General features: G+C 34.0%; 1 protein-coding gene across 35 annotated transcripts in view; it reads right to left on the reverse strand.

Moving 5' to 3' along the window:
* Positions 1-213: 213 nt before the first annotated feature.
* Positions 214-26,941, reverse strand: part of LOC108717747 (neurexin-1) — an 830,073-nt gene continuing 803,345 nt past the window's right edge. For 25 of the 35 annotated variants that reach the window (XM_041564308.1, XM_041564316.1, XM_041564312.1 and 22 more), the window contains 2 exons: positions 14,229-14,319; positions 214-3,450 (listed from right to left, as the gene is read on the reverse strand). In XM_041564308.1, the coding sequence (XP_041420242.1) occupies positions 3,152-3,450; positions 14,229-14,319 (390 nt within the window). In that variant the 3' untranslated portion in view covers positions 214-3,151. The remainder of the gene's footprint in view (positions 3,451-14,228; positions 14,320-26,941) is intronic. The other 10 variants (XM_041564317.1, XM_041564314.1, XM_041564315.1 and 7 more) reach the window with 1 other exon arrangement.

Below are 26,941 nucleotides of genomic sequence, written 5' to 3' on the forward strand. Positions count from 1 at the left end.
ATTCAACAACAGTTTCTGGCAGTATGGTTATTTGAACTAAGTTGCCAAAATTCAAAGCGAATATTCCATATTAAAAGTGTTTCCATCTTAGTGAAGGTATGAACTGATCACTCATGTAGCTGGTTCTGTGCACTTATTTTAAAAACGTACTAAATTAGGATAATTGCAATGTTTTTTTCCCCGCAAACAAAACTGAGTTAAATGAACACCAAGTATTGTATTAAGAAATATTTTATTAACAAAACAATAATTTCCACTTGCTTAGCATTTCCAGTAATGGATAGATTTGGCGTTGCAAATAAAAAAAAAATGAAAAAAAAAAATAAAGTAAATGGAAATATCTATCACACAGAACACATTAAAGGGGCGTTGGGCCTCTTGATTTGTCATTTGTTTTCAGAATGGATCAGATTACACTTTTGAAATTTGTCTTAAAGGCAACACATAACAAAATTGGGAATAAGGGCATAGAAGGTAGTTAATTACCTTTGGACTGCCAGAAGTACTGTAACACTTTAAATATCAAAGATGTGTAGTACAGCAACCACCAGGCAAGCAGATTGTAAACTCAAGATAGTATCTGTACCATACAATCTAATGAAAAGATCCAAACATACAGTGATATACTGTAATATTTCCAACAAATATTAAATCATTATCTTTTAAAATGCTTATACAGTCTGTTATGGTGTTTTTTCCCACAAAAAGAATAAAGAATTCATTAAGAAGAAAATAAAAAGCTGTCAAACTATATTTATAAATATATTATATATAGTCACATTCAAAATTGGCACTCACCAATTTTCGGAGCAAATTCCGGGTGCAACTCCCATATATCAAAATCCTGATGAAGGTTGAGAACACAATTATGTGGGGGAATATGTGAGGCGGATAAATTCACTTGTAACCATCTCCGTGAGTGCCTCCAGTGCGTTTAACTATATATATATATATATATATATATATATATATATATATATCTCCACAATTGATACATTTCAAAAAATTATTTTCTATGATGAATTTAGTGTATAGTTTTGGCAAGACTAGTAAAGGGCATTTGTAATAATGTAACCTTTCACCTTTGCTAAGACCTAAGACTTTTTTTCCTACCTACAAAATAATTGTCTTTCCCTGAGTACAGCTGGTGTCCAGTTAAAAATGCTACACAGAGGAAGTGTGAACATGCAGTGTTCTCTCCAGTATACTTTCCATGAAGGTTGAACAAAAAGCCCTTTTAACATATTTGCCAACCCCTAACAATGAAGTATTAGTAGTAGTTTGGACAACAGGTGGCATGTTGGCTTAGTGTTTAGCACTGTTGCTTTGCAGACCTGAGTCCTGAACACATTTTGACGTGGACACTATCTGCAAGGAGTTCCCATGCTCTTCCCTGTGTCTATATGGTTTTCCTTAAAGTACTCTGGTTTCCCTAAAACATACAGGTGTATTATGACTCCTTCATTCTTAACTAAGGTGGGGCTGATGTGAATGAGGAACAAGCTCTATAACATTTCAGTGTGATAGAAAGGATAATAATAATAACCATAAACTTTTGGAAGAGAATATTTGGATCATTAGTTTGCTTCCCTGGTTGCCTAAAGTCATGTTATTATTATTTTGACTGATTTAATTTGTTATCCCCATTTACAATATGTGAACATCTCTGGTGCCACCAGAGGACCATTTACTAAATAAAGTTAAATTAAATACCCACTGTTGGATAAATGTCTAAACCCAATAACATGGCTAAATATTGAAAGTTGCCTTTTTTCCCTCAAAGAAATGAAAGGTTTAAAGGAAAATAAAAATTAAAATGTTGTTAGCTGTTTTAATATCATCGTAAAATACAACATAATACATTTTCTCTGACACAGCAAATTTCTTGTAAGCAAAAAAATATTTTTTTTAAATTCAAAGACTATATTTGTGCCTCCACTAATGGTAAGCAAGTCTGTCATACAAAATGTTAACATTTGTATAACTATAGGATATAACCATTTTAGGAAGGTTTAAAGGGGTATTTAATTTTTTTTCTAAAAAAAGGGGTTAAGGTTAGAAGGTATAGATCTCTAAATTTTACTCAAATTTGGTCATTTTTGCAGGAGATCAAAGACCCCTTTGTACATCCTCACCCAAAACACACTGTAACTTGGCTGCAGTGAAAATTAGGCTATTGTGCTGTAGATTTACATTATTATATACATTCATACTTATCCCGCTGCATACAAGAATTGTAATTAAAAAAATTAAGAGAAAGAGAGATTTACTGTTTTGGATGACTGCAAAAAAAAAAAATTGGTCTGTTGCATCAGACAACTTTCTATACCTAGCAACACAGAACATTTACTTACCAAAAATGGCTGAAGAGCAGATATATTTTGAATTGTATATACAACAGGCTATAAAACATCACTTATCACAGTTCAGAAAGCACATATAGATGTGTTTTATATAAACATATGTAATAACATATTAAGCGTGCATGAAAAGTTCACAATGATTGCATCTATCTCTCTTGTTTATTTTGAAAAAGTGCCTTATATTTCATATTTTGGAAAATAAGGCCTCCGTAACACATCCCTTAGCAACCAGAAAGGGGCTTTGTGAAAGTATTTAAGTCTTCCGAAAAGCCAGCAGGTTTTTACTGAATACATTTCAATCATTGTTTCATTGCACATTACAGCAAACCAATGACGTTGGCAGGTTCAGACAATTCTTCGCTGGCACCAGAATAAACTCACAATTGGAAAAAGCACTAGCACTTTGGCTGAATCCAGAATCATAGGTAGCTTTTTTTTGTTTGTTTGTTTTTGTTTTCTCAAATTGTGCCTCAATGCTGGAAATAACTCCAAACTTGAAGAATGCTTGGAGCCGCAAGTGTCTTTCCAAAGCATTCCTGCGACAATAAATGATAGGCAGAGTAAAGGAAAACACTGTGGATATTCGGGATTCTTGTTTGGCTCCTGCTTCTGGCAACCTAGACCATGATATCTTTGTTTTTTTTTGTTTTTTTTCTGATTTCATCTCCTGTTTCCTTTTAATTTTTTTCAATGTGCTTCATAAAAAGTAAAGTAAATAAGTTTGTTAATTTTATGTCTCAGATAAAATGAAGACTATTTCTATACATTTGTCCAGTTAGTGGCTGGGATCAGACATAATATTCTTTGTCCTTGTTTTTCTTGTTTTTGTTAGAGCTTTTAGCACTACTGGGTTGTTTCTCCTTAATCACAGCCCCATTGGACTGCGCTGAGTTACTGATGTAGTTTCGACTCTCATCCACGTGATACGAGCCTTCATCCCTGTTTCGGTATTTGTACATAGCGTAGAGGAGGATGAGGATGCACAACGCAGCTGCTGCCACAATGCCGACTACCATGCCAGTTGTACTGCTGGATTCTCGAATGACTTCAGATGGGCCTGGAATTCCATTTGCTTTTGTAGGATTTGCTGAAAAATTAAAAAAAAGAAAAAAAGAAAAAAAAGAAAATGTGTTTACTATTTGATAAAATGTCCAGAAAACACATTTTATGGAAAAACAAAATTGTAATGTGTAATTAGGAAAACCAAATAACACAATTAAAAGAACTGTAGACACTGTAACTACAATTGAATAATAAAAAACAGTATTTACTAGTTATAGACTGCAGAATTGTGGTTGTGATGGCCCAAGCGTCAAACACAGTGAAGACTTCCTATGATATTTTTGTGTGTAGAAAGTGCAAATGCCTAATCTTTCTAATGTTAAGATAAATTAAATGCCACAAATACAGATTTTAATTGTTCATTCTTAACTATGACAATAATCATTAAATTGAGAATGAGAACCCAATACAGCTTTAAGTTCAGAAAGATTTCTACTTTTAAACTGTACTTATCCAAATTACTCAGTTGGGCTTATTAGTCTTTATCTGCCGCATTGCTCAATTTATCACCACTTCTCCTTGCTTTTTTATTTATATAAATGACTTGGATTTACATATTCTGCTTATATGTCCTTTTGATGTTAATTTAGTTAACAAATTAGTACAATGGAAGACATAGTTATATGTATATCTAATCTAATGTTTGCACTGAACAGGTATAAAATAACATTTATCTTTGTCGATTCAAAACATGCCTTTTTAATACCAAACATGTTAACTTTTCCAGGCTATTAATTTGTTACTAATAAATCAATTTCTTCTCTTTGCTCTTCTTCATGTTGTTTGTGCTGTTCCAATATTCATTTATTTTTCCAGAGCTTGTTAAAGGCCAAAACAGTATTTGAACTAAATGAAATATGTTTTTCATTTCAGGAATCTAAACTAATATTGCTTGCTATTTGTAAATAGGAAAATATTTCCATAAAGGTGCATAGGTCTTCTCATGTAGCACATATAGAGAATAGAGACTTCAGAAAGATTATTGGTAATGTGGCTGTAGCAGGATCGATGTCAACCTATAGCTGTAAATAGTTGCCTAGCTCTTCTAAAAATGGTGTATCTTGGCTTGGTATGTACCTTCCAAACATGCAGGTAACAGAAATTTGGCATGATCATTCTAACAATAGGCAACTTTTTGGCTATAAATCTAAAAAAATACTTTGCCCGTTCCATTGTTGCTGATTTGTTCATACTGCTGGATTGATGCTAAACTGTACTACTATGTAACCCCCCTTGAAAAGTAATTAACATAGCCATAGGCCCAAAATATAATTATAAACAAAATGTATTGATGACATTGCCTTGGCATAGAGAAATGTAGCTTGGTGCAATGCCCACTCCTACCTTTTCTGATCTTTTAATTGTCTCTAGAAGACAGAAGATGGGAACCATAACGTTTGGCATTGTAAAATATACCTATTAAATTCATGCATTGAATATATTAAACTAGTACAGCTGGTATGAGTACAGTTTTGGTCCAGCTTGGCTGTATTCTCAAATTTTACTAAATAACTCATTGTTCTGTTTTATTTTACAAACAAGCATTGCATTAAAACTGTTCACTTTGTGACATCTCAGCATGATTTCAAAAAGGCAAGTTCCTATTAACAATTCAGCTTTAGAATGGGAACGAGGAAATGCATTTGAATGCAAGTTAAATCAATGTTTCACCTGCTGAAACGTCTCTCAATGTAAGAACATTTCCACAATTATGTCACTTACCTCTTCAGTCCCCTTATAGAAACAATGATTTGATTGATGTTACCTACTGCCCTTTTAAAATGACATTGAAATGGCCTGAAGTCATGATGTAAACTTGTTTTTTTGGCCTTTAAACTAAATTATACTTCCTGTTATGAACTCAATGGACTGCCACTTGGGTACAATAAAGTAACACTTTTCTTACACACAGAGCTCTATTTATAAAGCAACAAAGTTACTGCATCACCACAAACCAATGAATTAATTTGATGTTGTTATTGCCTATTTCTAATGCTTGAATAAACTTCTAGTAGGGAGTGATATGAACATAATAATGGAAATGTTGTTAAAGGATTACAATAAAATTTCTATGACACTTCATCAATTCTAACCACATGATTGTCAGGTAATAAAGTAACAAACACTTCTTTCATTCCCCAAACAGACATTTTTTTAGAAACACTTTTATTTAAATGATTAACTCTTACTTTAAACCATTGATACTCTTCTGAAAATCACATAAGAATGTATAGAAATGTGGTGATTTTTTCTGTGGTGAGCTTTAGTTTCACATTTTGATAGCTCTACTCCTTATTCCCTTTGCATATTGCCTAGGGATATTTCTCTGACATTTATAGAAATGAATAGTGTCCTGCATACACCAGGTGCAAATGATTAATTAATATTTTCTGATCAGTTTGTTTTCAGGTCTAAGTGGCAAACCTGCTCATAAATTATCCTACTTTTAATACACAGAAGATAGACAATCCTGTATATATGCTTAAAAAAGTTGAAAATTATTTTTAACAATATTTAATATTAATAGTGAAACCACCCATGCAACAAGACACAGTTTTTTTGTATGCTTGACAATTTTGTGATCTAAAGGAACTGTTTATAGACAATAACTTACTGCTGTAGTCTCCTGGACACCAGATCAAGAGCTGTCTTTTGAGGACCAGGACTTAAAGAAAATGAACACAAGAAAGAGTCTACCTATAGATTTTACATGGAGAATATATCCAGTGAGGGTGTTAGCTATACATTAATACAAAAGGAATCTTCCATAACTTCTCGTAAATGTAGATATTCTATTTTTCATGTATAAATTGTAGCTACTGTAAATCTGACTTTAGGTAATCTTCTTCATGTATTTCTTTTATAATATTAAATATATTTTACAGATAAGCTGAATACGTAGTTTATTTTTTAATTAAACACCATGTTTTTTGCATGCAAATGATCTATTAATCTTTATAAGCCTTTCAAAGTTTTTATAATACTTGGCTGTTCTTAAAATTGGACTTGGTTTCAGGAATAAGCATTGGCCATTTCCACATGCACTTTTCATTAGTATTGAAGAAAGAACATTGTAAATTCAGCCTCCTGCAGAGTTGGCGAATTGAAATTAGTGTAATAGCATTATTTTAAATTAAGGAATAATTTTTCTTACTTTGCTCATATTGGGATTGTGTAAAAGAGATTTAACAATAATGCATCATTGTCAGCAACTGAATATAATTATCTACATTGCTCATCACTTAACATTGAGTTTCCCTTAGTTTCTGTAGATACAAAAATTTTTGACTAAACATTTCTTGTATTTACAAATTCAGTCCAATATGTGCTTTTCAAGTTTCCAAAGAATCCACTGACTGAATTTTCCTGTTGAATCATTGAGGCAATCGCACCTAGAGTAGTTTCAGGCAATTCACCTACAACAATTTGAACCCTATTTCAACCTGTGAATTACATGAAAATTACCTTGAATAATTACACTGCTGAAGTGCATTATAGAAAAAACATCATGTAGCCCTATTTCATTTAAACAAGGATTAATTCTCCTCGGATGTAGGATCTACTTTTAATGGAGTTGTTTCATAAAAATCTACCACTACATTGAGTAGTTACAATGTCACAAAAAATATAAAACCAATAAGTAAACATTCCTGAAACCACTCAGTGTACCATTTCCATCAATATAACCCTTTTCTAACATGCTTATCTAAAAATAAATTCTATGACACTTGAAGATTGTAATGGTTGAAGGTTGGCAGGAAGAGACAAGTTACCAACCCACAAGTAGGTTTTTGTTAAATTTCTATTTCTATTAAGGCTATTTCTTTTGATGGAAAAAGAAGAGCATGTGATGGGATGGAGAAAAAAAAACTACACACTAACCAGGCACAGGGACAGCACTCAACTATAATGTTAGTAATGTGCATAAAAGTTTAGGAAAGATCCTCCTTTGTTGGTTGTGAGTGGCAAGGCCATGGCTTTCAGCTGTTTTAGTGAAGAAATCTGTTAAAAGGATTCCTATGCTTTATTCAATAATTGACAAGCTTTGTGTAGCTGTTTCTCAGAGAATAACAATTCTATCGTTTTATGGATCAAAGTTTTCAGTTTCATGTGCATTAAGTGAACTACATTTCTTTTATCTTGTTTTATTATTGTTTGACTGTATTTTAAATGAAGCATAAAAATGTGTCACCGTGGTCATGCTTATCGGTTATTCAGCCTACTGAAAAATCCATGTTTCAGCTCCCATTTAATTTTTATGGCCCCCCATTTTATAACCAAAGATCTGTGTTTTTATGATTTTATTTTATATTCGTATTCATTTATTTATTTGTTTTGAAGCAAAAAAGTGAATGTCTTTTTATCCACATATCCATATATAATATTTTTTTGTATATTACTGTATAAAAGCTGAATCAAACATTTATCTCATACCTCCTTCTCCTTTTACTGAGCAGGGCCCTCTTTACCTGCTATATCCGTATGTATATGAAATGTGTTTAATATATGCACCATTCTGGTCTACTGTGATGATGAATATGTGGGTTCTTTATAAATATATACCAAATACATCTTAATAATAATAATAATAATTAATAATGGTAGCTCATGTTAATTACAGTAATTGCATATATGGGGGGAAGTTTGAATTTATTTGAATTAAAAAAAGCTATATAATTCACAAACTTAAATGTTGCTTATTTATCCAAAATTATCTAAAAAATGATATAGAACTGTGAAAAAACTTAAATGCATCAAATTTGCATTATATTCATCATTTTCAAGGAGTCTACAAATTTGAATCGTTTTTGTGCTCAATTAATTTGATTTTTGGAAATCCTAATTTGAATTCATGAGTTAAGTGCGGTAAAATTTCAAATTTAAATGTTGCTAAATTAGCCCCTTAAGGTATGATGATTCAAATTATGGAAATCCTTCTTATTCAGAAATTCAGAATTACTTTAATTAACTGAGTACAGCATGAACTTCTCTGATATAATTTACTATTGATGAACTCTTGATCAACTGTGTTTAATCAAATTGTCAAAATCTTTTTCAGAATGAGTGAAGCCTATTGTTTTCCAGGTAAGGAATCTTCCCATAAATTTGATGCGATTCCTTGAGATAATAAAAAAACAAATAAACGTTAAAAAAAACCAATAGGATTGTATTGCTACCGACATGGATGCATGCAGCTTACAAGTTACTTGTACGAGTTAAAACACTCAGTTATATATTTGAATAGGAATTTTTAATTAATTTTTACTATCTCTGTTATTCTCAATATAGTTGTCAATGACATCTATGCAAAATATAACGTAACCTCCCCCCGAGGCCTAGATGAACTGAATTATTTCAGAAATCATCTGTGTCCTCAAGAAATCAAATACATGTAAATCATCTGATTTTTATTTTAGCAACTTTGTTCAAAGCACATATAAAGAAATAAATTACAAATTTAAGGTGATTCATTCATTCTTTTGTCAGATGTGATGATGACACAATATGGATATGCTTTTCTACTGCACATTGTTGCCTTAACTACTGTGCAATCTCATTTGCTATTTTTACATGTATGTTTCACCAAGTTACTGTATCTGAAAAATGATAATTTGAAGTGATTAAAGTAATGGTGGCACTTGTATTTGCCTATAAAATTACCATAGATTTGTTATGACTTAGCAAAGTACTTTTCCCTTCAATTCACTCTAATCTCACTCCAGTCGTAAAAGGGGATGGAACGTCTTGTTTACATAGAAATATAAGTAGTGCCCAGGATCCTACTAGGTAGGGGTGCTGCTGTCATGAGGAACTCACCTCATTAAACAGGGTTGGCAAAAAACAAATATTCTCCTGGTAACTTCAAGAGCCGAAATTCTGATTTTAAAATCAGAATTTCATGCCTTCTAGTGCAGAAATTGAAGAATTGGCCTTGCTACTAAGCCAGACTAGAGGAAAGATAATATTTTTGTGGGTGCAAGTACTGACTTTTTTTCTTTGTAATACCGCCCTGGTTCTCCCATTGACTCAACCACAAATGGTTTTCCTAATATGGATTTTAATACAGTTGGACATATATGACAACTTAATAATATAAATGTGGATACTGGATTATAAAAGCAACATTCTTAATAGAATCCAATTAGTGGCAATACTCCACTTAAATATATACAATATATAATATGATGACTGATAACTATATATACACACACATATATATATATGTGTGTATATATTTGTTCATCCATGATTTGTGTTATGTCACACTGCTTTGCAGTTCCATTGGCCACAATTACAATACAGTATGTTTTATAACAAACTACAGGACAGCTCCAATACAGTCATTTTGCTTTGCAATCCCACCGATGCAATGACATTTCTTACATAAGACGAAGCAGCCTTAAAAATTGGTTTAAGTGTCCAAATTCACCTCTTTCAGATGACCTTCAGAGAAGAACTTGATGAGGAAAGCTTGGTGTATGTATGGGCATTGCGTGTGTGTGTAGCTTTGTGTTGAATTTGTTGCAGTGAGTTTTTAAATCTGACATTCAGCATCAAGTTGAAGAATCTTTTACAAAAAAAAAACAACAATAGGGTTTTATACTGACACGAGAATGGAAAAGTAAAGTCTCTCTTTGATTTCTTTAAACAACTGTGCATTTTCTTTCAAACCCCAGAATAGGAAGTGAAGACGTCTGTTTCCTTAGTTAGAATTTGTATTAAATGGAACACAAAAGATCACAGAAGCTTTTAGAGTAAAATTTGAGCACAGGGTTTTACTCAAAAGTTCACTGCCACGTATAAGAAAAATAGATATGTACTTACAATGCCACACGTAATGCCAGTGCCAGTGAAGGAAATTGTATTTTGAAGGCTTTGATTGTGTCTGCTGGAGTTTAAGTGAATGATGTAATGGTTCATTGCAACAGTTTCAAGTCAGTTCTCGTTATCTTTCCCTGCTCTAGGCATAGAAGGTATTACCTGTTCAGATTCAGGGGACCTACTGTATGTACTGCACCATACTCTGGGAACAAAAATGTATACATCTAAAATTGCTTTGAACTCTTTTCAGGTAATGGGCCAAAAATCTGTGAGAAAAAGGTTTATCATGTGAAAACTCCTGGACAAGATTCAATTTGAGATGCAATTCAATTCAGAAAAACGTATTACTTACTGTTTATCATGTGAAAAGTCTATGGGGAATAACTGGAACTGAATTAAGAGAAAAGTTTTTTCTTCTTGAATTGAATATAGTCCATGAGTTTTCACGTGATAACCCATGAGATAGCCTTTCTCACGGAATTGAATCTAGCCCTTTGTATTCAAAACACTTTTTAAAGAATTGTGTGCTGAACAGTAGGATGGGACATATGGGAGATAAGGGCTCCTTTATGCTCCACATGGAAATAGTGTAGCTCAGAACAGTTATTCCAAGACTTGGGTAGCTAGGCTATTTCTCTTTATCTCTCTCTCTAGGTCCAACAGTAATGAATGATATCTGTATTATTTAGGGCTTAATGGTTATTTTCTGTTCTTGGAAAGGGCAACTTAAGAAATAACTGTTGTTATGTGACGTCATCAGTAAGGATAAGGGATAAATCACCAACTCATTTTTACTGATTTGCGGAGAATCCATAAAATAAATCCAGTAGTTTTAGTTGAATCCTACTATATGGTCTGACTTCACAATGGAGGACTGCAGTGTGCTGATCAGGTGCACAGAAGAGAACCGGCTCACAAACTATTCCCTATTATACTCCTTTGGTGTATATACAGGAAAGAACTGTGCCGCTCTCCTGTTTAACTAAGATTTAACTGTCCCTAAACTTTTGATCACATTAATTAAGCCGTGGTATAATGTTTTAATCAAAAATAATTATAAAAGACCTATTTTTAATAACCAGTTGGTCCTCACAACCAGAGGAAATGGTTCAAATAAATGTATAAATGAAGTTTGATTGTTAAAATTGATTATCCACCATTTAATTGAAGCTGATGCTAAAGCACTTTCAAGATCAGAAATCAGAACAAAGATCCTACAGGCAATATCCAATCTACTGCTTCAGTCAGCTATTTTAATGGCATTTCAACATTTCAACCGCCTGGATCACTTTCTTTTCAAGATCTTGACGTGTGTGTGTTTTTTTAATATCCTCTGCAAATTTAATGTCTACATATGAAACTGTCTGTGATTCTGTAATCTGAGAACATTTTTCTTTGCTTGATATTCAGATTAATTGCATTAAGTATGTAAAGTATGTAAAGTTCTGCTGCTGAGGAACACAGAAAGTCATGGTGGTCAACTGGGATAGCTGGAAATATCATTCTGCATTTCATTTGTCTATTTAGTATATGAGCTTTATTGATGGGAGTAAGTCATTTTCTTAATATGACCAATTAAAAAGTCTATGTAATAGGCAGGTAACCCTTTATAAATCCCCTCTCAAAAATCTGTCCCCTTATTACGTGGGAGTCACAGTCAAATGCATTGATTTGTGCTCCCTTTCCTACAAATTGTATAGGAGCTTACTCTTTCAAAATAACCGACTCCAACACAAGACTGTAGGGAGGCAGTCGCTTGTGTGTAACAACCTTAATTGCAGCAGAACTAGCTAACATTAAAATAAAACACAAGACTCAGTTTCCCCTTTTCATGTTTGGAGGTCGGCCACAGCTTTTATTAAAACCATATTTGCCAAAAACTGATAACCCTGTCCTTGCCATGTTATACCAAACCTAGGTTACCACAGATACCAACCACTGCAGCTGCAGTTGTCATGTAAAGGGAAACCCTTTTGGCCATACCCAAATGGCAAGGACCAAAAACAATTACCCGCCAACAGCTGTGACAATAATAATATTTGTTAAATAACACATTCTTAACAATATAAAAAAAACAGTCCATTATAACTTCATTAACAAATAAGTGTAACAATGCAACGGGTGAGGGGGGGATAGGATGATCGGCCAACATTAGGGGAGACCAGTCATGCTGCCAGCATGCACAGCGCTACAGGTGCCCATGATGTTGAGGAGGAAGTTAAGCAGCTTCCCCTTTTTATAACAGCCTTCTCTTAGTGTCATCAACCAATCCTTCCACCCCATGTAGCAAGCCCCAGGTTTCTCTCTGCTCCCAGCACCTCCCCACAGTCCTGGGAACCCTATTTTACCCACTTTGGTGACATGAAAGCCAGAGGTTAGAGAGACAGGTTGCTGAGAGGCGGAGATTGAAAAATAATGTCAGAAATGGTACAGACTTTTAATTTATTTTTTACATTGTTAGATCATCAATTTATCATGGGGTGCCACTGGGTTACATAAGAAAATAAAGGAAAACAGTATATGTTGCTTTAGGGTGGGAAACATATACAGTATATCCTAGGGGATACTGACCATGAATTAAAAAGAAAATAAAATAAAACCAATATTTAAATTATGATTATTTTATAAATATTGCTGAATATGTATGATATTCATTCGTCATTAAAAAAATCACTAGTCAGTGAAAGACATAGAGAGCATTTCTTCTGTTTAATATTCACCCACTTTGCCTTCTGATAAAGGGTTTGTAATTACCCTAAACCTGCTATATTCTTCCTGGGGTGAAACAAGGCAAGGCAATTTAGAAGTGGCAATTTATTTCATAATAAATATGCTCCATGTAAGTTATAGTAAGTTACGTCCGTGTTTTATGTTTTTTCTTCTTCCTCCACTCCCAAGCTAATCTAGGTCATCTAATTTAAAATATATTGTCTTGGTACTAAATGATTCATTTATCTAATGTTGTTCAGTGCTTTCTTTCTGCATCTATTAGGAGATATTCTTTCTAACTATGACATTATTTAAATGTTTCACCTTGAAATATTTAAGCTTCATTTAATGGACATTACTGCTCAGAAATAAAGTAACAGGTAATGTAATTATACTGTTCTACGTACAGGTGTAAATGCAGTTGTTTCAAAGAAGTATGTCTTCACTGACAATTACTACTATGTATATCTATCTATATACTATATATTCACAAAGTTGTGCACAGGAGCTCACCATCTTGGATTTTCTTAGGAGTGTCAGTGACACTACACTCATCCTGCTTTGGGCAGTTAAGGGGTTGTAGGATAGCATAAGGCAGAAAATGAGATTCATCTGTCATAGTAGTTGATGCTACAGAGATAATTATGAAGTTGTAATACAAATTGCACTAGTTAGCTGCCAGGTAGGTTGTTTGAATCATCAGAAAATAAGATGGGGATCTACAGGGGCATCAGAGGCACAACTTCTTCCTGCTAAAGGTCTGAGGTGACCTTGGACTGGTTCAGCCCCACAACAAAATGTACAGCAGTTCTATACCTTTGTACTAATTTATTATATGACTGAATGGGAAATTCTCACCCATCCATAGGTGCTGATGGTGCAAATGTCCACAAAACATGCTGAGCCTCTTTTATTAATGTTCTGGGTGCAAGAGTTAAAGCATTACTGGGCATCACTCATGTGAAAATCACCAAGCATCAGGAAATTGTGTAGATGACTGATTCTTACACAAAGTCATATGGCTCAAATACTAGATAACATCATCATCATTGGTCTGAAAGCCTCGATTCGGGCTTCTTGTTAAAGTTCATGCTTACTGACTACCACAATTGCTTATTGACCCAAACCAGCAGCTATGATACAAACTTACTCACATTTATATCTTGGCAATTGTAACTTATGACCTGTTGGAGCGGCAACTTCCTTTCAGACACCTACATTGCACAATGTACAGCAGTTTTTCAGATAAAAAGAATAAAAAGGATGACTAACCTAACCCACCTGAGCTTGGCTCACATGGATCAATGTCCTCATCATCATCACTGGGACACTCAGCAGATGCAACCAATATGTCATCAGTGGTCTGTAAGAGAATAGCAAAAGGGAAATGTTAAGAAAAATGGGGCTCACCAGTAGGACTCCTAGATTTTCAATGTATTGAACAAGAAATAGCATTACTTTTATGTAAGTGTTAAAAATAAAAGGTTCTTTATAGGAATCACACTCCCATTACTTTTTCTCCAGAACAAGGGCAACTAGGTCCAATATATCAAAATGTAGAAAGCACATTTGCAGGACACTCAGGATTTATTGTTTACAGTACAGAGCACATGTACAGTCAAATTACAATGTATCAGGGTCATGTAGAAATATTTTCTGTTGCTATTTTTCCATTAAACATGATTTATGGAGCATTCACTTTTTTTACAATGAGATCTCAATGAATTCTAAATGGTCATTTTAGGGTGCAGCTGACATGATCTACCATTTATTTACTGCATAATGAACACTGATGGGTTTATTGATTTTCAGAACAAAGGAAGCTCATAATAAAGTTCATTAGACAGAGTTGTGAATATTTTATTTATTTAGCTACCAGTGGCATTTACCCCTGTCTGACTATTTTGATATTCGAATAAATACTCATTTTTCAGCATCAACATTTGGCCAGTTGATCAGTAAATTCTACATGCTGAAAACCATCAATATTACATAAACCCTGCCATAATCTCACCACCACCTGGTTGTGCAAAAACATATGATACTGTAGTAAAAAAGAAGATCGAAGATCGTAGAGAGCAAGGTACTGTGATATCCACTAATTTGTCCACTTGTTATCATCAGCCCTAAACCCTAAACCCTAAACCAAGACACTAAAGAACCAAAGAAATCCCAATAAGAGATACGAAGACCATAAAATACTAAACAAAGTAATTCACACCGTTTTTAACCCTTCCATTGTCAAGATACACATATGCTTTCATTCTGTCTAAGAAGAGTGAATTTATTGAAAGTGGTTATTACTAGTGATGAGCAAATCTTCCCCGTTTTCCTAAAAAATTAGCAAAATGCATTGAAGTCAATGGGTGTAAAAAAATGTTTTATGAGCAACACATTTTTTCTCACTTCAGATGCCATAAAGTCAATGGTCGTTTTTCTAGTGGCAACGTTTTTTTCTCAGGGATTTTTTGACCAAATGCATTATGGGCATTTTTCCTTATGTCCTTTTTTTGGCAATATTTTTTTATTTGAAATAAATTGGGACTTTTCATTTTTTTCTAGTGATTGTTTGAAAAACAAATTTTTAGGTTTTCTAAGGATTTCCTTTAGCTCATCAGACACATTTTTTTTATTTGTACTTTTTATATTTATTTTTTACTTTCATGGCATTAATGATTTTAGTGAAATAGCGTTTAAGTCGTGGTTTCAAAAACCTCTAAAACCACTAACATTCCACTTTGATAAATGGGACATTGAAGAACTTTGTAGAAAAACCTGCCAAGAGACCACCTAAATACAAGTTAAGGTTCTTATCTGGTTGGCAGGTACTTGTTGATGCTTGGTACCAATCATAGGGAAAAGAGATAACAGATATAGGAAGGCCGGTAATACATTCCCAAAAAGAAGTCAAGCCTAAATGTTATAAAAATATTGCAAAGTTTAGGAGATAAAAAAAAATAAAATGTTGTAGAGACCAACTTTTTAGTATTATCATGACAGTGACATACTACTTGGATTCACAACATGTCATCGTCAGGACTATAGATGATATAAAATGTAAAGAGCTGACATCTGCCAGCTACAAGAAGAAAGCCAAACTCACATATGTTCAACCCCCTGCCAATCCCTTGTCAAGCAGTCAGCCTATCTTGCTGCCCATCTATCTAACTATTGTATGTGTTTGATATAAAGCTCCTATTAACAACTATACAATTTGGCTGAAAGTATGATTATACTTTGTTTTTCTTGGTTTGCGTTTTTGTTTTAGGAATGTAAGGAACTCACCATTTTGTTGTTGCACAGTTTGAAACTGTTTAACTCTGGTTCTAATACAGTACATCTTAAAAAGATGTTAGATGTAAACTGGTAAAAAAAATGCTGGCCATAACTGGCATAGCTTTCATATTTGACTGCCTCTTTAAAAGACAAAACATGAAAAATAATCCTTGTGATGGTCATACATAAAACTTTATGGTTGAGAGTTTGGTAACTCCAGCACATCAGAATACAATTTGGTGTTGCCCAATATCAAAACATGTTAATATACCAATTAATAGGATCATAGCCTATAGGAATTTTGATTGGTAAATGGACTAACCGATATATAGATCACAGATGTTGAGTTTCTATATTGTGGACTAAAAGTTCTGTCTTTAACTTTCTTCATATTTCTCTTCATTAAGCTACTGAAGAAAATGTATCTGTGCTCTCCCTCATGGTCTCTCTCCTTAGACACTATTGCTACATTGTAAGCAGAAATAATACAGATAGTCATTTATCTTTATTACACAGCTTTCATTATAAATGACTACTTTTTTACTTTCTCTTTTTTTGGGAAAAGCAACAATTGGAGCGTGAGAAGTGAGCCAGAGACTATAAACGGAGATACAAGACACAATATATACTTTAACTAATAAGAGAAACAAACTAGAACTATTTAATATTTTTATTTCATTGGCTTTAGTGAAATGTAAGCTGAAATGTGTGTACAATCCCTACTAGGAAAATATAGTTTCTTAAGCTTCAGTAGTTGTTTTAAGCTTCAGTATAAAAAATAAGGTGGCAGTTGCTGGCACAGAGGGAGAATCTTTTAAAACGACATATTGGTATTTAAATGTCCCTAAATATTTACATTCTGGATCCCCAAATTGTAGCTCTTCTAGACATTTCTATCCTTAGAAGCCCATTTAGTCCTCTGGGACACTTTGGTTATGTAAAAAAAGTACAAACCATTGATTTTCAGGGGGTACAATATTTCTGGGGTGGCCAGTTAGGGTTGCCACCTTTTCTGGCGGGAAACTCCAGGCAAGGGGTGAAACTGATGACATTGGAAGTGGGACAGATGTTGATTTTGGGCAGGTCAGTTATGTCTGGGGGTGGGGTTATGACAAGGTACACAGCATTTGGCTGATCGTCATGCTATTAACATCAAAGTCATGTCCAGATTTCCTAATTAGGAAATCTGGACAGGCAGTTCACCCAGACAGCCCTTTAGAAAACTGGGCTGTCTGGGTGAAAACTGGACAGGTGGCTGTCCTCCTTACTGTACTACTTAAGTTCTGGTTCTTAGCAGTAGCTGAACTACAAGTACCACCTTTCCAAAACCAAGAAAGCTGTGAATAATTTCTATTGTAGTTTAATAGTAGAATATTATAAAGTTAATTTAAAAGTGAAAGTGCAATGTGTAAAGTGCAATCTAAGAAGCAATTCATTGGGGCTTATTTATCAACACTGGGCAAATTTGCCCATGGGCAGTAACCCACGGCAACCAATCAAAATGCTGCATTAATCTTTCTACTTGCAGCTGGCTTTAAAAAGCTTATCACTGATTGGTTGCTACAGGTAACTGTCCATGGGCAAATTTCCCCAGTGTTGATAAATGAGCCCCACTGTTTTTTACCCATAATGTATAATTTGTTTTGTCTGATTCATCAAAACAACCACAGGGCAAGTGATTTTGGTAGAGGCAGGACAATATTTGAGTTTATTAATGCAACTGCACTTGTGACTGAGTGTTTTTATATAGAAGTGCCCACTGAGTCTACAGTTATTTAAAAGCTGAGGAAAAGTTTGTAAAGAAATCTTAGCAAAATACATTTATGACTGTAGAGTTTATGAAGACATATTGACTTCAGCTGGATCTAATCGCAAAGCTTTGCAGACATCATGGTCCTTTACAGAGAATTCAATATTATCCATTAACACAAGTTGGAGGACCAGGTAATATTCCTCCTAATATAAAAATAGATCAAAGATATCTGTCATGCTTCATGAGTGGTCGGTTTTTATTTAACAACTGCTCCTGCTTTCTCTCCAAAGCAATTAAAGGAAAATATTAGAACAGGCCTATTTATACTGTACATAGAGCAATTATACACTATATCTTCAGATGTTCAGCAAAACACTACTGGCATAGGGGCTTCTGCACAGGAAAACATATTTATCTGTATATCTGAATATTTTGCTCGCATTTTGCTCGCAGGCTAATGCGAAAAACATGGTCCTCTAGTGGCCAAACTGTCACGAGTGGTAGAGCACTTGCTTGCTCTTATATTCCCTTAAGAAAAAGTATAAATTCTAAATAAATTTTAGGTCAGTAGAATGGCTTTTTGAGCAGCCCCATACAGACTGAATAAACAAACCAGAAAAAGCCATTGAGAATATTTAAGACTGAATAAAAACATACTATGCTTCTTCTAGTGTTGGATTATTTTACAAGGAAAGCAACTTGCCTTCTCCTGTTTGTCTTCTTTTCAGTAATGAAGCCAAGGGGCACATTCCTCAATTGAAATATCAATACAGAATGAACAGTCATTCCGATAACAAGATTTTAGATGTAGAAGAGGGCCATCAAAACTGTAATAAAGCCAAGAGCTTCCTGTTCGATGTAGAGCTTAACTGGCCTAATTTAAATCAATAATCATAAGGCCAGGGAACACAGTGATTAAAACATATTGTGATCCGTTTCTAACACATGCTCAGTTTAACTCTTGGTGGCCCTCAATCTTCAAAAGTTTATTTATTCTAGGTTGATTCTAAACATAACTCCTTGTAACATCATATATAAAGTGATACATTTACCAAAAAGAAAACACTTCACTATCAGTTCTTAAAGAGCAGAAAAAACAGAAAATGGCATAAATGTGAGAATGTGATCATAAGAAGAATTATATCTGCGGCAAAGTGCATCTCATATTGTATTATGTATTATGGTAGGCTATCAAGATGAAGCTTCCTTTCGTGTTAGCAAAGCTAAAGCAAAGTAATTTTTTTTAAAAATATATTAAAATATATAGAACACTTAGGATATTTTAACTCAATCCAGTTTTTAACTAGTTGACAGAGAACTTTTTTCTGCTGTTAGCTTTATGATCTCAGTAATGTCCTGCTGGGTTCTATTACAATCCACAATGAAAGACCAGAACCAGCTTCTTGTTCTGAAGCAAGTGAAGAGTAAAAAGCAATTACACTTCTTTGCAAAGAGCAAAAACATAACTGTGTAAACACAAAATTAAATATAGTAGGTAGTCTATAAATGTAGTCTATAAAAGTATTACGTTTATTCAAACCAGGTTTCTCAACCTTTTGTTTATCCATTCTGCTTATCGTAGTCTTAACATTTTTAATTACATTTGGGTTTCTAGGCAACAATTACTTTTGCATAAATATTAAATTTTGTTTTTCAGAAACACCAAAAAAACCTTTAATATGATGCGTTGACATTAAGGGGCACATTTACTTAGGGTCGAATATCGAGGGTTAATTAACCCTCGATATTCGACAGCCGAAGTAAAATCCTTCGACTTTGAATATCAAAGTCGAAGGATTTACCGATATTCGTTTGTTCGAACGATCTTGGAAAAACTATTAAATCCTTCGAATCGAACATTTCGAAGGATTTTAATCCATCGATCGAACGATTTTCCTGCAATCAGAAATTTGTTAGAAAGCCTATGGGGACCTTCCCCATAGGCTAACATTGATGCTCGGTAGGTTTTAGGTGGCAAAGTAGGTGGTCGAAGTTTTTTTTAAAGAGACAGTACTTTGACTATCGAATGGTCAAATAGTCGAACGATTTTTAGTTCGAATCGTTCGATTCGAAGTCAAAGTCGTACTCGAAGGTCGAAGTAGTCAATTCGATGGTCGAAGTAGTCAAAAAAAATATTCAAAATTCGAAATATTTTTTATTCTATTCCTTCACTTGAGCTAAGTAAATGTGCCCCTTACAGTACATTCAGTGATATGCAAATCAATAGTTTTAAGAAACACTGGTTATTTTTCCAGAATACATTTGTCACTGGGCGCATGCAAGTACAGTAGCCAGGCAGATCTTCAGTGGAAAGTTTGTGCTTTATTTTTCATGCAAATGAAGAAAACAATGTGCAAAGCTGCAGTATGCACTTTTCACCAGCAGGCGGTCAGCAGTAACCCTGCAAACACACATTCCTGAGCTCCAGAACAACCTCTCACAAAGGCTTGACACACCCCAATGATTTCAGTCTGCAGCTTTTATAGCTTCCAGAATGCTCTATGCTGACACCATGTGATCAGCATCTACCCTATAAATATTCATTAGGAGAGGCTGCCCACCCCTTTAGGAAGTGGCTTCTCTGAGAGCTGTAGGTAAGTGCTTTGTACAATAAATTTCATTTCTATATAAAAAGTAAAGCTTTCCATGCACACTTGTGTTTTAACATAAAGCAAAAACAGCTTTCAATCTACAATTGTTTTAGCACCATTTACATATACTCTGAACACAGTTGAGTCACATGCTTCAAACAAGTAGGCCTCAGTTTGTTAACCAAAGCTAAATAACACCCAAAGTACATAATTTACATAAATTATACACATAGCTATTTACACAGATTACTGGCCAGCAAAACAAATTAGCATTAACAAACAAAAAAACTAAATTCACCCCATCACACATTACTATTAATATTTTTCTATTTTTTTTATTGAAACAAATTCAGCCTAACTCCCAACCACAATATGCCTAAATTCACAAGTGTACATGTGGGAAAAGTGACATTTCAAATTGTATGACTTTTTGGAATTGTAAGCCAAAAAATCAAATGAAAACCAAACAGCTCAAAACTATTGAGAATCATCAAGGCAAAAAACATTTTCCAGTTGTTAAAGGGACCATCTGCCAATGACTTTTATAAGACTTAGACAGGTTTTAGCGGGAGCATTTTCAGATTAGAATTCTCAGCAGCTTCAAGGCATTTTTACTCTACAAAATTATGATTTTTGCCACTTTAAAACTCAACCACAAAAATGTTAGGCTTCGTAAATAGAAAGTAACCATAGAAGTTGTGATTAATAATTCCGTCTTTCCTATAAACTATTCATTCTCTATGGGTACACTCTACCCATACAACTTAAATAGCTATTGTTAATTGAAGGAAAAAGGGTTTTCTTATTGTACTTTATTCATATAGCACTGACACAAATACTTGACTTTTTACAGAAATTGTTCACAGCAGCTATATACATCAGTGCCTACTGCAGTGGAGTTTACAGTCTAAGGCAGGAGTGCCCATACTATACTAATGCAAGATCTACTTTTAGTGATGTTGTCCCATTATGATCTACTGTACATCCCTAAAAGCATTGTTAGCATTCTGTTTCATGGAAAATATTACTTAAATATTGGTTTATGAGAATAAAAATGTATAATGTTGTATTTAAACATCTATTTCTTATATAACCTTAACATAAAAAATATCTGAATGAAAAGCATGAAACAAGAGGGTGATTTAGACAAGCTGTTTGTTGACACTGTCTTGAAATCTACTGATCACCAGCTAAATGTCTACTGGTAGATCCCAATATACCTTTTGGGTTCCCCTGGTCTAAGGTGAGCTCAGTATTATGAAAATGGAGAGAGGAAATCTGCCTGGGGAGCAGGGATTCTGCTAGGGCAATATGCTATGAAAGATAGTCTGCTTGACTAGAGTTCCAATGAATAGCTGAGCACAATTTTTCATATACTATAATTTGAGTGTTGCCATGCTGGGTGGCCTAGCATTATGCACCACTTTGAGCTGTTTGTCTATCCTCTAGAGACTGACTCTATCCAACAAGGTTATATTGGGGAACATACTGTACACACCCACGAAACAATTTATTACATCAAGTCCTATCATTATGATATCTGTTGCCTGGCTTCCTCCTTTATTACTGACTCAAAGTTTTGATTTTTATTTGCATAGCACAGGCAGATTTGCTTCTATCATGCTGAAGTGTCAATATGATGTAGCTTTGCAGATTTGTTTTCCTGCCTTGACACTTTATGTTGTGAATTTACGAATACTGTATAGAACATTTTCATCCTCTGAAATCCACCGGGCTTTACCAACTGAATACTAATGAGCAGAGTTATTCTTCCATAATGAAAATGGAAGGGAAGCATTCCTTTCTGGCTAATTAATGCAAGCAGTGACAAATACATTTTAAAAGAAGTTTGAAATGAAGTATGTGAATTCCCTATAGAAATTCTAAGAGTGGCACTCAGAGCTAGGAAAAAAATCATATGAAAGTGCCTTTCTTCCCAAGCTTAATGTCTCAAAATATTTATCATAATTTTTCATGAATATAATATAAAATGTCTGTCTTCAATTTCTGTTTCAATAGACACACTATGGGGGTGGTGCATTATACAAACCATAGGCGTAATACGGAAATGGGAAATAAAGTAGCATTCACTAAATTTTCTTTTATGTATTAAATCTGAATCTTCCCAGTGTAAATGAATAAATGTAAAATTGCTTACATTAAGGGGCCGATTCACTAACTTCGAGTGAAGGATTCGAAGGTAAAAAACTTCGAATTTCGAAGTTTTTTTTTGGGCTACTTCGACCATCGAATGGGCTACTTTGACCTTCGACTACGACTATGACTTCGAATTGAAGGATTCGAAGTAAAAATCGTTCGACTATTCAACAATTCGATAGTCCAAGTACTGTCTCTTTAAAAAAAACTTCGACCCCCTAGTTCGCCATCTAAAAGCTACCGAAGTCAATGTTATGGGGAAGGTCCCCATAGGCTTGGCTAACTTTTTTTGATCGAAGGATATTCCTTCGATCGTTGGATTAAAATCCTTCGAATCGTTCGATTCGAAGGATTTTATCGTTCGATCGAAGGAATTATCCTTTGATCATTCGATCGAACTATCTGCGCTAAATCCTTCAACTTCGATATTCGAAGTCGAAGGATTTTAATTCCTAGTCAAATATCGAGGGTTAATTAACCCTCGATATTCGACCCTTAGTGAATCGGCCCCTAAATATATTCTGCTTAGAATAAAATGCCTAAAAGTAATGCCCATTATTAAATGTTATTTTCAGGTAGATATTGCTTATTATTTTACTCCTGCAACAAAAAAATATTTTTTGTCTGTTGATTTTCATGTACAGGTATGGGATTCGTTATCCGGAAACCAATTACGAGTAAACTCTGAAACTCCCATAACTGTATAAAAAATAAATTTGCCTTTTGGGAAACTTTTTCCATAGATGCACAACTGCAACAGCTGTCATAGTGGTTATTGCTATAATGGTTCTCTGAAAAGGCCTCAGTCAAGACACACATAGTAACGTACATAGTAACATAGTATGTTACGGTTGGTTTAAAAAATACATGTATCCAACCATTTAACTCTGCCTAACTGCTAGTTGATCAAGAGGAAGGCAAAAAAAAAAATCCAACAAAATGGTATAGCTCACTCAAACAGTTGTTAAATGCAGAAACAAAACAAAAAAAGTTTTCAGCTTTTCTTTCATCTCAAGCAATGTAGCCGTCTAATCGTTATTATATTATTTTGTTCTCCAGTGAATAGGTGTAGGAAACATTACTGAAATAGTCTTGACCCCACTGAATCCAATCTTGATAACATTTACACAAATGTTATTATGCTCTCTGGGACATACAGACGTTAGCAAGACGATTTAAGGACCTCCATCTAAACTAAGATGCCTCTCTTATAATGTACATATCCAAACTAGGCATTCTGTCCTCTTACTAAAATCACCCTATTAATTAATAATTCATCTTGCCAACTGTAGCAAATTTGGTGGGATGGTCCCATCAAGTGGACCACAAAGGGCAGTAGATGGGGTTTGGGATAGAATGGAGGAGTAAATGGGCATGGGTGGGGGTTTATAACATACATTTCAAGATTTATGACTATGCTTAATCTATCTAAATATTAATCTGCCGAAAAACTCATTTAAGGTTCTTGGAGACTTGTGTGCACCAGCCTTGGGTAGTTTCCAATAATATACAACACAAACTGACAGCAATTCAGTTCAAACAATACATACCCAGTATCAACTGGATTTGAATACAACAGCAATATGTTTGTCGCAAGGCTAAGGCCAGGAGAGACAATGCAACCACCGATATACAACTCACCAGTAGAAAAACATGGTCCAGGTGTACAGATGCCTGTAGCTAAGAGGAATCTTTCACAAAAAATATTTTCAACTCTGTTAAATGTAGGCCAGGACATGCTGCCTGGTGATTTCTCTGGGTTACTAGAACTAGAGCAACATTTATGTTATTAAATTATCTCAGTAATGTCAATATTATATTATAACAGTACTGTTTACTAAATGTAAGACATTTAACAGACTTTGAGAAGAGGCAAAATGATGATTTTAATTCCTTAAGCCTCTACCCATTGTAATGCCATTCATTAACAGAACAAATAAAGCAACAATGAGGGACATTTATTAACAATGAATGTTCATTATATTATGAGGCAGGTTTTTGATAATCCCAAGAACATTTAATTATCGCGTGTGTCATGTAATATGCCACGAATAGCTCTATTTAATCAAGTGTCTACATAATAACAGAAAAACACATTTCAGGATTATTTGTGATAATAAAAATGCACTTTTTTTTACAGTTAAAACTACTTCATCTTTATTATCTTCTGTGTATTGTGTAACCTATCAGTAAGAAATGATCAACATGACCTTTAGGACATTTTTTATGTACATTAAGAGTTTGAAAAATAGTATTTTCATGTCAGTATCACTTTAAGCAATATTCAGTGCTTAAGCAATTGCTCCTTTTCTAATACTGCCCCCCACAAAAATCAACAGTAATTAATCAGATAAATAAAGACATGCAAAAGAATATGGCTCAAAATAAAGATGTAGTAACCTGATATTATATCCAGTAGAAAGGTATGCATTTTACATTTAGAGTGTTCATTCAGGTCTCTAATGGAAGTGGCATTTAATTCATTTTATCAGTTAGATGTGCCTTAATTGAACAGAATTGCAATCACTATGGCTTTGCATCTCCTTACTTATAAATCTCTTTATTCGTGCATTTACTGTACGTGCAGCAGTTAATTGTTTACTCCTACTATTGACTAAATCAAAATTTATTGGATGTGATGCAGGATTAGTGGTTAGTGTCTCTAAAGGCAGAGTGTCTCTGTATGTGCATATTGAAAGTGACATATTTAGCAGGTTAGACCCTCTTATGGTTAAAGTGCAACCATCTCTAATGTCTTTGCATAGATCCAGTATGAGTCTTATTTCATGTCATCTGTATTTAATGCTTCTTTAAGCGAGTACAGTATTGTTCCTGAATAAAATCTATTACATTTAGCAAGGCCAATCTAGCCATAGCTTAGTTTGGTTGATGGACTCATAAAATAGAGTTAAAGGTATACTGCTACAGTAGAATAAAAATAAGCTGGATCCAAGGAGACGCAAATACCCCTCATTTGGGTAATAAATGGTCCTCTGTTGTTTCCACTCCTACTGTTTAAATGTTGTAATCCATAGTATTAACATAACCATACTGTAGTAGAGCAGACACTCAAATAGCAGTCTTTCCAGACAGGCGTGTAAAAGAATTGTAGTTTTTTTGGTACATAAGGACTTGGCCTAACGTGTTTCATATCTCAAAGACACTTGATCATAGGCTCATGTGTCTCTGAATAGGTGTCTGTGAGATACAAAATACATAAGGCTGTATCCTTATGTACCAAATAAACTGCACGTCTGTTTGGAAGACTGCTCTTCGAGTGCCTGCTCTACTGCAATACAGTTTTGATCCACTCCCTTAGCTGAAGGTTCAGGACCTATTCCTACACCTGGTGAGTTCAGTACCTGAGAAAAATAATATTGTTTGCAATTGTATTAACAAATAGATAAAAAATTTAGAGAAATGTTGTTTTTACATTTACAAAATAAGTTTAATCAATGTCAATTTGTATTAAAACAGAATTTTAAAATTGTAATAGATATATAAATTACCATTTTTTTAGTTCTGTGATTTTAATAAAAAAAACAAAAAACTTCATTATGTTAAAACAAATGGATAATTTAGGATAAAAAAAGTCTTCAAAGCTTAACATGTATTTAGAAATGTGGAGTTGAAAGCATAGCTTTGAAATCAAACATGGTGCTTAGCTAATTCAAATTAAAAATGTTTTAAAGATAAAAATGATTAATACTTCTGCCTCATCAGCACCAACCCTTTTATCAGAGAAGCGAATGTTGGCAAAGTGTAATAGGGGCATTTCTTAGAAAAACACTAGAGATAATATTTTTGCATTTGATGTAGAAAAAATCCTAGAAAATTATAAAATCTTTACATTCTAGCAATAATATCCACAAGTTGGCTGAAACGTAATTTTAGATACATTTATATAGATGCAGTCCAAACCTAAATAGATTGCTTTTAAGTTAAAAGAACAATCAAGTTTGGTTTCCATTTTCAATATGGAAGTTTGTAAAATACCATGGAACATGTAGAACACCATGGAACAAAACATTCTCGTTTTACAATTACATGTGTCAAGATTGCAGAGAGAAAATAAGCTACAGTACCACCAAAAAAAATCTCTCGTTTTCCAACAGACATTGTTCTGTCCAAGTTTGTAGACTTTCCACTTGGGAACTAGATACTAATGCCTGTGGTTGTTTGCCCTTAGGCTTTCGAGTTAGTTGAAG

Source organism: Xenopus laevis, chromosome 5S, assembly GCF_017654675.1.
Source record: "Xenopus laevis strain J_2021 chromosome 5S, Xenopus_laevis_v10.1, whole genome shotgun sequence".
Classification (NCBI taxonomy): domain Eukaryota; kingdom Metazoa; phylum Chordata; class Amphibia; order Anura; family Pipidae; genus Xenopus; species Xenopus laevis.